Raw genomic sequence first — 12,861 nt, 5'->3', positions numbered from 1 at the left:
AAATTAAAAAAAAACAAAACCTGCTGTCAACATTGAATACTAAGCTGGACGAGACTAAACTAAAAGCACGTGAGAGCCGAGCTGGAGACGTGAGCGCTGCGTACCTTCCACTCCGGCCTCGTGTGGAGAGAAAATCCTGGCATCTCCACAGGGAGAGGTGCTGATGTAGAGGTGGAACTGAACGTTATCCTTTAACCTGTAGCCTCCCTTGTCGCACAGCACAAATATTGATTTGTGGTAGTCCTCCTTGTTGTTGCTATAACCACGGATCAATGAGAAATTGAAACAGAGGCAGACAAATGTCACAAAACCTGTATTTAAAACGGACATTCAAAGTCTAAAAGAACGACAGAGAGCTGCAGGATTTAATTAGATTATCAAAAAAATAAACAAATTGACACCATCCACTGACCTGAGGAAGAACTCCAGCTGAGTGTAGAGGTACCTGATGAGCGAGCGTCGGGCAATTATCTCAGCGTGGCAGTCATTGAGTGCCAGGCCGCGGTCACTCATGTACTCACCGTTGATGCATTTGGTTCCCGTGGAGACACAAATGACCTGTGCTTCCTTCACATCTGTGCCTGTTTGGAGGACAGAGCCGTATTAGGACTCGTGCTCCTAATGCAAACACTATAAATTCTGTTCTTATGCCCTTGAGAACTCACACTGCAAACATATACACACTAGCTTATAAGTTGTTACTGTAGCAACCACATGATGAGCTTAATTAGGTTTAATGTCCTTGTCACTGTGTTTATGCTATAGGCAAAGTGACGGCATGGAAAGACGTGTAATTGAAGCAGTAATTGGTGGGGAATTGTAGTTTGAGAATGAGGCAGAAAGGATCGTGTAGTCAGGATAACACGTCAACGTGGTGCGGCATGCGAAAAGCTGAGAATCCCAGCTGTGCATGAAAACGGCAGAGCAGTGATGCAATCACGAACAACTTGGCTTTCCAGTATTTCCAGTGTTTGCTATCTTAACTTCACTGTCTCCAAATATCTCTCAAAACTATGTCTAAAAAATGGGTTAGTTTATCGAACTGTTTCTGACGCATGAAATAAAAAGTGCCCCAAATCCTCATGAAGCCTGTCGACAAAGAGGGGAACCCCCCTCTGCTGAGCAGCTACGCACCCCTGGGGATGATGCTGAACCTTTCTGTCTTTGGCCTGTGGCAATAACGATGTGCGAACTGCGTTTGATCGACGGTTTCTTGTAAACCTGGTGGAGTTTTTTTTATTAGAAGTTAAATCATTTCTTAATGTGCTACAAGTGACTACTTCTGCATCTGCGCCATTACTAAACCGTAATAATTCAAAGAATGGACACAAGTAAGAAATTCATAGAAAATAAAAAGATGGATACATGAATTTTTTTGCATGTTAATCTTTTGAAATTTGAAGAAACATAAAACATAAAAAATGTTGGACTTGAGCCTGGTTTTCATACCCTGTTTCACAAATTCAGCTATGGAATAAGATTCCCATTTCTTTCGAATCAAGGCTACCAGAATTCAGCCTCTTTTAGCTGTTTTTGCTGTCTGTCACCTTGAGTGAATTATCTACCTAATACAGCTGCTAAACGTTCCGCAGTGTTTCAGGGACTGTGTCTGCTTTCTTCCTGGTACTGAATAACTCATGGACACAGTTTTGTTTCCAGCTGAAAGCAGCTCCCTCCTGCATCTGACAACACTGTTACAAAAGCAGCGAGAGATAAAACAGTAAGACAGCTAAATGACTGTTTTTATTTAGCATATGCCCGACCATCAAACATATACATTAACTGAATACTTTTATTATATCGTTATTATACAGGTGGGGCAATTTGTAATGATTTTTTTCATATCACTATTGCTAAATATCATGATAACTAAAATCTTTCTCTTAAAGTTCAAGAAGACCATAAATAAAATGAAATTAAAATTAATTAAATGCTCCAAATTAATAACACAGACATTAATATAAAAAAATGAAAATAATTAACCCAATACAGTATAATTTTTTGTATAGATTTAAACCATTTAAAATTGTTGGGAATCAACCCCATAAATAAATAAACAACTACCATTCGGTATATACTCTCAGTTCAAATTCCAAAAAAAGAAGAACATAAATAAAACTGACATATTCACTCAGCTGCGGTCGGCTTATGCTCTGAGGCAAGAAATAAATAAGCAAATCAAAATTAGAGACTGTGCGAGTGCGGTACTGTCAGGCGGGCAGCGTCTGTTGTAATGCGTGCTACAGCAGAGTGCATCGGGGACTGTGCAGTCTTGTATTTTGTGTTTTAAAGGACGATTTTGCTTCAGATGGCAAAAACTATTAGCAGTGTTGCCTAGCTTTGCGGAAACTTGTTTTTAAAATAGCAACAAATGGATGTTAAATTTGCATTTTTATGATATTATTAGATTATTAATATGATTCTTAAATAATTTTACTTAACTACATTAAATATTTGAAGTACTGCCTGGCTGGTTGAAGCCTGATACAAAACAGCGGATGTCAAACTTATTAAAGTTGTCACATATGATTAAAAATACATAATCAGGAACACATTATTAGGCTATACAAATATGAATTCTTAACCAGGACCTACCACACTACACTATTATTCTTTTACTCTAATAGAGTAGCTTCATATGAATCACTGTTCGAAATACTGCCTTTTCATATTTCCATGGCATTTTTGCAGCTCACTATTCATCCTGGTCTGAAAGAAGGTATATTGACTCCGCCCTCTTCTCTTTAAGATAACTTTGATCTGTAAATATAGCTTTTAAACAGCAGGCGGGTGGAGTTTCTGTTCTCACAGCCTGAGGTTGGTGTTTGAGATGACCATATTAGGGATATTGGCTCTAAGTGAGACTGTAAGCGAGCATTTAGAGCACTTTGAAGCCTGAACCTTTTGGCTCACAGCGATTTTTTAAAAACGTGTTTACTGTGAGCATCCAGCATACAGTAAATATGCCTTCAGCTGTATTTGTTGTCAGCTGCTTTTTCTGGGCTTATAACCACAAAATTCCCTCTGATGATACTTTGAAACAGCCTTTGCTGTGCACAAACGTGCCAATAATCTCTTCCTCCACTCTTACCTGTTGTCATGACGACGCCTGCTAGGACTTTTCGCCGTGCATGAGGGGACGTAAAGTTGTCTGTCAGCTCACTGAACTTATCCACAACCAGGCGAGAGACCGCATCAGCCAGAACCTGGAATTACACACACACACGCACACGCACACACACGCACACACACGCACACACACACACACACACACACACACACACACACACACACACACACACACACACACACACACACACACACACACACACACAAAGGCAGACAGAACAACAGGAAGCCATGCACACATGCAGACACACAAACATGAGCTTGTGTCAGATATGTCAGCTTACAAAGCATGTCTGATGTTATCCTCCCCTAGAGCACCGTGTACCTGTCACAGTGTTAGCTTCGGCTTCAAACAGCACTCGGAGCGTTGAAACAGCAACAAGTGAAACTAGGCTGACCCCCTGAGGTATACCTAACCATCTTTCAAGCAACGCTGTTTGAGTTCTGTCTGACAGCTATAATTCACCATCTCCCTCGTGACAGTGAATCACACGGTAAAAAAAAAGAAGAGCAAAGCAAACAAGCAAACCTGAGCAACAGATGCTCGGTGACACCCCACAAAGGTTTAAAAATCGAGTCCAAGTTATGTGAGAACTTCACAAGTCTTCTGTTCATGGACTCGGCTCCCCTAGCTGCTCTTTATTCATCGCTAATGTGATTGAAAATGACAACAAGCATGAGGAGAGATGACGGCTGGGTGATCGCAAATTAAGAAAATTAGTCCCAATTTTACTTCCCTGCTACTTCAGAGTCGCCCGCTCATAGCCAGACCATTTGACTTTTTCCGAACGCCAAGGTCATCTATGACTTTTATTCTCTAGGGGTGTAAAAAATACACAACTTTCCTCCGCGTTTCACCAAAACATGTCCAGAATGGTTTGGTAATAAGCTACTGTCTAATATTTTCTTTGTTGCATACTGAATCATTTCTAAAAAAAAATGTAATTATCATTATTTTTTTTGGTTTGGTTGGAGTTTCTATGCAGCGGCAGATGACCCATTATACCATGGCAGATGGAAACAGGCTGCAGAAATTAAATATCAAGCGACAGAGATTTAATAGAGCAATTAGTGGGGGCGCTTTCGTTAAAACGGGCTGCTTGCTGAACGAAACAGTTGACATGTGGTGAGCGCGAGTAAAGAAAAGGGAGGAGGCTTTGGGGAGGGGACTGTTGACAGTGTGTCGTGCTGATTAGCTTTGCTGCCTGTGTTATCTCTCTTCACACACTGCCAGTCGCCTCTACAGCGGCATCTAAAGGTACCGCCTTCCTTTAGTCTCTGCTAACCTGGTGTGAATGAGATTTTAACGATAACCTCGCAGAACAACAAGAGCTTGACAGGCGGATCGATTCGAACTCAACAAGCTACAGTGGAATGAGTTCACTAGTCAACTTATTTTATTAACAGCCTTTAATTCTACGATCTTTGGCCAATATGTAGTGTTGGAAGAAAAGCTGATTTTTTGAAACTTTACACCTCCATCTGCTTACAAAACCAATCTCAGTTTTGATTAAGTGATTAAACTTATGTCTTTCCTACTTCTGCAATTTTAATTAGCGTTTTAAAGCTACGTATGATTGACAATAACTGACTTAACGAAGACAAATTTGGCCTGATATGGAATTGGATTCCCTCAAAGGCAAGTAATGAAATGGAAAAAGATCTAGGATCAGCTATCGCTCCCTGGAATTAAAAACAGTGCATAATTTTCTGAATTCTTCCAGCAATAAACATGTTCTTATCTGCAATTGCTCAAAATCAAGACTTCATATTGATCACCCCACAATGTAACACATGACCTATGTAAGCATTTAATGGAACAGTACGTGAGGAAGCACAAGTCTATTGTTTATCCTTATGCATTATAAAACAGTCCTGCTTAACTGATACCCACTGGTGCATCTGATATTTTTATGATGAGATATGATAATGCACACATGCTTTTTTAATAATAAGGGTATTAATAACAAGTCTGTTGCAGATATAAATGTATAATGAAGAGCCTAAAGGCATGATGCAATCAGAAAATCCTTAGATGATGTGTTTCTTTGGCTGTTTGAATGCAAAAAAGAAACTTCTTACCTGGGGTAGGTGAAGCTGCAATCCCTCTCTTGGTATGGGTTGCCGAGATGGTGTCTGGTCTAGCTGCATGTTGAACAGTGCAGACAGGGCGGCTTGCGCTGCCCGGGCTTTAGCCAGCTTCTTGTTGCGCCCTGATCCTTCAAATGTCTGTGAATCCACTGTTACTGACATCACAAAATTCTTGGCGTGACTCTCACCGCTCTCTGAGACAAAGTCATATTTGAGACCCGGCCTAAGCTCATTGAGGATCATGACTGGGTTTTTGCCACTGGAGGGCGAGCTGAATGCAGATGGAGGGGGCAATGGGGGCTGGACAAGGGTACTGCCAGGTGGTGTGGGCAGTGGATACTCCCCTAGAGAATTTAGGGAGCTGCTACCGTTGGAGCCCAGATAGAAGGATTCTTCCGGTGCGGCTGGCGTCTCAAAGCCGTTGAAGAGCATGTCGGGGAAGTCAGCTTGATCAGATGTAAAGTCTGTGTTCACTGTCAGCGTTCGGCCCATGGCCAGATGCGCCTCTGAAGCATTGGGGAACTGGACGAAGGAACGCAGCGCTTTCTCAGCTGCGTTTAGCTTAGCCTTCTTCTTTGTTGGGCCCATGCCTTCAAACATCTGTCCATTGACCTCCACGGTCATGACAAACACTGGCGCATGCACTGGGCCTGTCTGAGACAGCAGTTTGTACTGTAGACCTGGTTTGATTTCATTCAGCTGCATCAGGGCGTTCTTGGGCAGGACCGGGCCCGGTGTTTTCTTGCGCTTCTTAGCCCGGAACTTGGAATGCGTGTGGCCATTGTTTCCCTCTTCTAGCGGTCGCTTTCGACTGCCCAGGCCACTGCCATTGGGGAGCTGTTCAGCCACTCCCACCCCGTCTTTGCAGGACACGTTGTCCAGGTTTCGGTTTTCCTTTACGTCGGTGCTGCTTGAACCTGCGGTGCCCAGAAAGAGTAACTTACAACGCCTTCGTTGCAGGATCTTGTAAATGCAAAATTTATAGATTCCTTTATCACTCTTTGGAACTGAACCAATGATTTGTGTTCCTGTGTCAAGTTGCAAGAAGGGCTGAATTTTTAACTACCTCCAAAAAAATTAAGACATACCTATGATATAACTACAAATAGCAGAACAGCGGTACATGTTTTGACCTTGAAAAATGCTCAAAACTGTATCTTTGCCAAATTTCTGAATAAAAGTATTGCTTCATTTTATTTATTTTTTTGATCAAGGAGTCTTTAAATTGGAAATCAAAATGTTACTTTTTTCACAATTAAAGTTTAAGAATGTTACACTAAGAAAAAGGATCTATTTTTCTGGTTTCACAGTGTTGCAGGTCTCAAACATAAAGACACACATACAAGCACACGTATCGATACTCAACAGAAACACACTCACACGCCCACAGACCTTTTTCCTATTAATTTTTAATAGACTGAATTCACATAGAAAAACCACAAATGCTTCCAGTGTTCAGTTTTAAACCACAGCAGTGAGATATACCGTTCTGGGGAACACATATCACTGAATCCAGTTAACAAAGTGGATGGAATATTGGCAAAAATTTTCATTTATAACATCCTTCAGCAAAGGCTTGATAGGTTACTCCTTGCGGTACTCAGGAGAAAGAGAGGCCGCAGTGTGCATGAGTAGGATAGTAGGTTGGGTTGAGGGAGTGCAGGGGGGAGTAGTGCAGGGGGAGGAGCTGAGGACCAGGCAAACAGGAGAGTACATCAAAGAGGCAGAAGGAGAAGACTCCACCTACTGCAGGATCCTAAATTCTTGACTGGTGACACGGTGGGAGGTTAAAATGCACTTTATTCCTTTTAGATGAGATTTTTTTTTTTTTTAAAGAATCACTGTCATATTTAAAATGAGGACAATCTGAATTGAAAAACTGCTTCTAATGAGGTGCCATTCATAAGACCCTGCGCCTCTGAGATCCCCCCCATGGAGCTTGTCAGAGAACACAGTGTTTTAGGTTGCAAAATGACATGCCGGTACCATCTGCATACTGCGACTGACATGTCTCAAGGCCAAAAATTAATATAAATAAATATTCCTAAGATCATGAACACAAAATGCACATCCCTCATTTTATGAGCTGAAAACATGCAATATTGTTGGTTTGTTCATGCATTCTGCAAACTGATATTCATGTTTGGCAAATTAAAGGAGGTGGGCAACTGTGCACAGCAGTAGCCAAAAATAACTATAACCTATCAGAATGGAGATGTGAGGCACGGCCTGTGCTGCTGATCTTTAACCACCACAGATACCGCTGCGTTAGCTGAGTGGTTTAGCAACCAGGACATAATATAAACTAAATACATTTTAAAATGTACAGCATGCAGTGCTTGGCTTATTTAGTTTCTTTGCAGTTTCTTTGCAAAATCTGATGTTTTCAATGAAAATAATTGCATAAAAGATACAAATGCAAACATTTTGTAGTAATAAAACTGGTCTCGTTAGCTGTGTTTCATGGTATAAATGGACCAAAAAGCCTCTAAAAAATAAAAAACCCGAAATGAAGAGTCTGGCATGCTGCACACATACAAGTGGCACATAGAAAAATCTAGAGCTTCCTTTCCCCCACTCTGAAATTATTTATTGAATACATACAATTCACTGTATTCATTCTATTCAATTTATAGTATAACTTTTCAGGATAGATGTACACTAACACTCAAGAAGCGATGGAGCAACAGCCATGATGCCATGCGCTGAAATATGGCACACACATGCAGTTGTGATCATTATCATGCCAGCGTTTGTGTAATCAGCATCCATTAGTTACACAAAGAAAAAAACAGAATCCCATATGCTCGATTCTTTCAGAGCTGAAATCCTCAGCGAGGGCTGCGTGAACCAAATACTGCAGTTTTTTACTGCAGTTTCACTCGAAGAGTAACTTGTTTGTTGAGGTTTTGATTTGGGATGATTCATGTGATTAAAGAATTTTGAGAGCCGCTAAGGTTGTCACATAAAAGCTAGGAATTCTTTCATGCTTTCCTCTGGTGTTCCCTCGGTATTAAAGAAACAGGCTGTGTGAGCTCGGGCCGTTTTATCTTCAAATCCATCTTTTGACTGGCAGTAAAAACGTAAGAAAGGGGTTTCAGAGGCTGTGGGAGACAACAAAGACTGTTTTGCAACTGCTTATTTGACTTAATGGAACAACATAACATACTTCTTTGCAGGGCAGAAACAGCAAGTATGACACCACCGTTCATTAGAATGGGAAGTTAGGGCTCTACAGGGATGGCAGGTACCTTTGAATATGAGCTCAAAATGATTGTAGGTGTGTGGAAACGAACTCTGTCAAGTGTCTCCTTGCTTTCTGAGCCTCGGCTGCCAAGTTCAAACCAAAGTGTCTAATTAAAGTTCAATAAACTGGAGCGGAAAGGATTTTCTAAAGCGAGAGACGGAGGTAGAGAGAATCTGAAATGTGGCCTGGAGCACCTCAGATTTAATGATTAGCTGTCCTCTAAAAAGTTTCAGCGGCATTAGCGATATTTATTTGCGCGTGAACGTGTTGCTTTGTGCCTCGGTGAGGATAATTCACAACACGAGTACGAACAGCACTTTGAAAAAAAAATCAGTTTTAATTTTCATCAGTTTTGGTTTGTCCTAGCATGTCAGATGATTTGCTTTAAAAATGTGGACTAGATGCTAGAAAAAACACTCGCTATGTAAGCAACCAAACTGTGTCCACACTGATTACACAGCAGAGGAAGACAGAGGGACGTAAAAGGGAAGACACGCAGGCGGACAGAAAGAAGGGAAACAAAAGTACAAGCAGACATTTAAATGTACCGCACAGACAGGAACACGGACAGACAGACGGACAAATGAGAAAAATCTGAGCCGACTCACTCATATTCTCTTCCTCATCCACATCCATGGCCACGGGTTTGCTCTGACCCGAGAGCAGCCTCGCACCCGCTGCACCTGGGAGATTGGAGGACAGGAAGGTGGACTGCATGAGCACAGACAGGATGACACACGTAAACATATTCAAAGAGCTCGGGCAGCTACGGCCATGATAAATTTCTAGCTTGATGCTTCACCATACGCACACGCACACAGAGAACCGTGCACACATTTCACTGTGTAAGTAGCCCCTCATGTAGACATATAAATATTCAGAGACTGAGCGACATCAAGGTGAGAGAGGAGGCCAGGGCTGACAGGCCTTAATAGCAGGAGCAGTCTATTGTGACTTTAATATCCCTCCGATTAGACCTCATTTCCTACTGCCTGCTGAGAGATATACAGCTAGTGACATGGCCAAGTCACTCTGCTGCCACATATACACCCACAACTTATCCCAAGGTGGAGAGTGCGATTAAAGCTCCGTTAAGCATTACTTTCACGCTAACATAGAATCAAATGGTTGCATGCAACTGAAATGTTGGCTTATACGGTTATATGGTCGCCTTTTTCTTTTAAACAATTTTCACTAGTTTTCAGTTTGCAGTGATTCACGAGTGTCTGATTCCACCAAGAGAAATAAATGTGTGGACCAACAATAAGCAGACATTTGGAACTACGTCACCTCTCTTCATGCAGAAAGTGAGGAGATTAAACCCACCAAAGGACCAGCTGTCAGGGGCTGGGTCTGTGTTGTTCTTAGCTAAGGTTGTAGTTGAGTTATTTTGTGTTTTTGATTAGTTATGAGATAATGTTAAGTTTCAGTATTATTATTTAGTGTGTCTTAGTTGAGTCTTAGTCTGGTTTATGCTTCTTCTAGGTCTCCATGTTTATGAGTCTTTTCCTGTCTTCTGTGAAGTCTGTCTCATTATGCCCGTGCCTTCGTCTCCCTTCTCGGTTTCCATTTACCTCTCCTTGCGTTTCATGCCTCTCCAGTCAGTCATGTGTTTTATGTCTACATGTTCCATGTTCCATTGTCAAGCTCGTGTTGTTGTGTCTTTGTCTCTCCATGTTTCCCGTGTTATTTTGAAGGGTCTAGTGTTTCCATGTTCAGTGTGTTTAGTTTGACTTCCCCTGTAGCGTCATGTTCATTTGTGTCAGCTGTGTTTCCCCGGGTGTTTCCACTTCCCTCTTTACCCCTCTGTGTATTTAAGTCCTCTGTCTTCCTCTGTTCAGGGTCGGTGCGTCTGTTGTCCTCCCGTCACGTCACGTCAGGTTTCAGGTATTTCGTGATTCTGTTCAGGTCATGTTCATGTTTCATGTTTTCTCAACATAGTTTCTCGCAAGCTCTGCAGAATCATGTTCATTTCGTTTGGTCATAGTTATCATAAATTCAGTTCAGTCTCTTCCGTGACACCAATGTTTTTGAGAACAGTAATCTGCATATTTAGCTACTAGCTAACTTCATCCAGTCACTCGACAGGCACAGACAATATCTAAGTAAATCACACGTATACATCACCTTAACACACAGATATAAAATACAGTTAAATAATTTAGTTTTAAAATTTTGAAATATAAAAAAGACCAAATTGAGATGTTGGACAGTTAATGTTGATAAATCAGATTTTTCAAAATCCACCTTTTTACATCACATGAAAAAGAAAAAAGCTGTAAAGGTTGAAGTGAAAGCTAAGCACACGTCCATCTCCCTGGCAAGACTTTCCAGTTCATCCTGAGGGATCCTGAAGGTAATAGGTGACAGACGCTGATAGAATGAGATGTATATATAACCTCTTCTGTGGGCTTGAGGTCCACTCTGGAACCTCCACGCAGTCGAACGTGGCTGAAAAACCTCCAGAGGGACCAGATGCCAAAAGACCACCTCAGCTGCTTCCCTGTCACGATGGCTGTAAAGCTAACATTTATTATTCTTTTAGATGTTTTTTGGTCTCCATTCGTGAAACAATTCTCTATGCCATCTTCATCAGTTTTTCTGTGAATGTATTCTGTGTTCTGATTGCCCATTTGCATCAGTTTGTTCAAGTGGAAGCTCATTTACTTAAGCATAAAATGTGTTTCTGTGTAGTAAATGAATAGAAGTAGAGCAGAACAGAAAACCTATCCCAGCTTTCCAGAAGCAGGTAACACCTTGGACAGGTGGAAATCAGTAATCACTGACTGAATTTAATTTTATCAACAGATAAATCTGTTTCATAACTACTTCAGCCTCATTGACATATTTTTCATCTCCAAAAATGTCATTTTTAGAAAACTAGGTTGGCTGGAAAGAAAAATACACCACTGGCTATACTGGTAATTACAGAATTAATAGTTGTAGAAAGTTTCAACTGTGTCACTTGACTGCACCATCAATTTCCCCACCAACCACTTGAAAACTCATAGAGCGACAGAAAATATTGCTGAGAGCAGGGCAGACGGGAGCAGGCTGATGAAACAGACTAACAGACTTTGCTAGATGAGAAAAAGAGTTAAAGTGGCAAAGGGGGGAAAAGGCACAGAAGCACAAAGAGACGGAAAGAAAGCAGGAGAAAGATGGCACTATGATATAGAACAGATTGTGCTGATTCTACTCTCTGCCCGCCTCCCATCAGTGCCCCCATTCCTCAGCTAGACACTTTCTTAAGCTAAACTAAATGGGCTAATTAATCTGGCCTAATGGTGGGTGACAGCAAATATGCTAGCACAATTATCACCCTATTAAAGATTCATATTCCAACCCATAATTGAAAATGAAAAGGTGGGGTGAAGGGAGGATGGGTGGGAGTAAGTCCAACCAAGAGGGAGATGAGTCATTTTTCTCAGGTAGCAGAAGCCAGGTGTCACGGCCCCCCACATGCTGATGTAGCAAGTGAGAATCACATCGACATGCGAGACCAGTTAGTTACAAGTTTTTACTTCTGCACCGCACCATGCTTTATTATTTCATGATTGCAGACTTTTAATTTTGGGGATTGGGCAATTTGTGGGTAAATGAATTAGAGTCAATTTGTCTAAGTACAAAACCAAATTCCATTCAATTCACTTTGTCAGTCGTATTCCTCCAACACACACTGCTGTGCAGTCTAATTAGCAGGCGATGCTAATGCATCTGTCAGTTTTGATTTTCAGATCAGACCACCCTGGTCATAAATCTTCTAAATATGTCTGTGCTCACGTCTACTCAGTAATGACAGCTTCACAAAAATAATTCATACAGTAAGACTCGACTACAGTCGTCAAAAATAACATTTGTAGATTTGTTAATGTGCCTAAAGTGAATGTGTTACTGGCCTAAGGGAGGAGTTCAACCCAAAACCAAATGTATTTATGTACAGTGGTCCCTCATTTATCGCGGTAGTTACGTTCCAAAAATAACCCACGATACGTGAAATGCGCGAAGTAGCCAACTTATCTTTTGTACAATTGTTATAGATGCTTTATATAGCAGGGGACCACTGTATTATGTTTTTCTTCTTGTTTACAGTGATATCGACACATTTCCCAGTTTTGAAGATATCAACTTTATCAGAAATAACATGGTACCCAAGGTCTCATCCAAAACCATGCATACTAGGTGATTCTAAGTTAGCCACAGGTCTAAACGCACGTGTTGTACTGACTCACCACCTCATTAAGTTTACCTGTTAAACATGTCCGACGTAGATATTTAAACATGGAAACCTTCTGAAGTTCAAGGTTGGCACCAGATTAGGGAAGAAAGGAGACTTCAGTGATTTTGAATTTGGTGGTTGGTGGAGTGTTTCAGAAACTGCTGATCTGCTGGGA

The 12,861-nt window shown here is 41.2% G+C and overlaps 1 protein-coding gene across 3 annotated transcripts in view; it reads right to left on the bottom strand.

The window, feature by feature from the left end:
* adarb1b (adenosine deaminase RNA specific B1b) overlaps window positions 1-12,861 on the bottom strand; it is a 123,443-nt gene that overhangs the window by 14,904 nt on the left and 95,678 nt on the right. For all 3 annotated transcript variants that reach the window (XM_031739434.2, XM_039600108.1, XM_031739433.2), the window contains 5 exons: window positions 9,076-9,150; window positions 5,212-6,137; window positions 3,092-3,206; window positions 413-581; window positions 105-256 (listed from right to left, as the gene is read on the bottom strand). In XM_031739434.2, the coding sequence (XP_031595294.1) occupies window positions 105-256; window positions 413-581; window positions 3,092-3,206; window positions 5,212-6,137; window positions 9,076-9,103 (1,390 nt within the window). In that variant the 5' untranslated portion in view covers window positions 9,104-9,150. The remainder of the gene's footprint in view (window positions 1-104; window positions 257-412; window positions 582-3,091; window positions 3,207-5,211; window positions 6,138-9,075; window positions 9,151-12,861) is intronic.

Source organism: Oreochromis aureus, linkage group 16 (genome assembly GCF_013358895.1).
Source record: "Oreochromis aureus strain Israel breed Guangdong linkage group 16, ZZ_aureus, whole genome shotgun sequence".
Lineage (NCBI taxonomy): Eukaryota > Metazoa > Chordata > Actinopteri > Cichliformes > Cichlidae > Oreochromis > Oreochromis aureus.
Note: the sequence above shows the minus strand (reverse complement) of the source record. Positions and strands in the feature narration are given on the sequence as shown.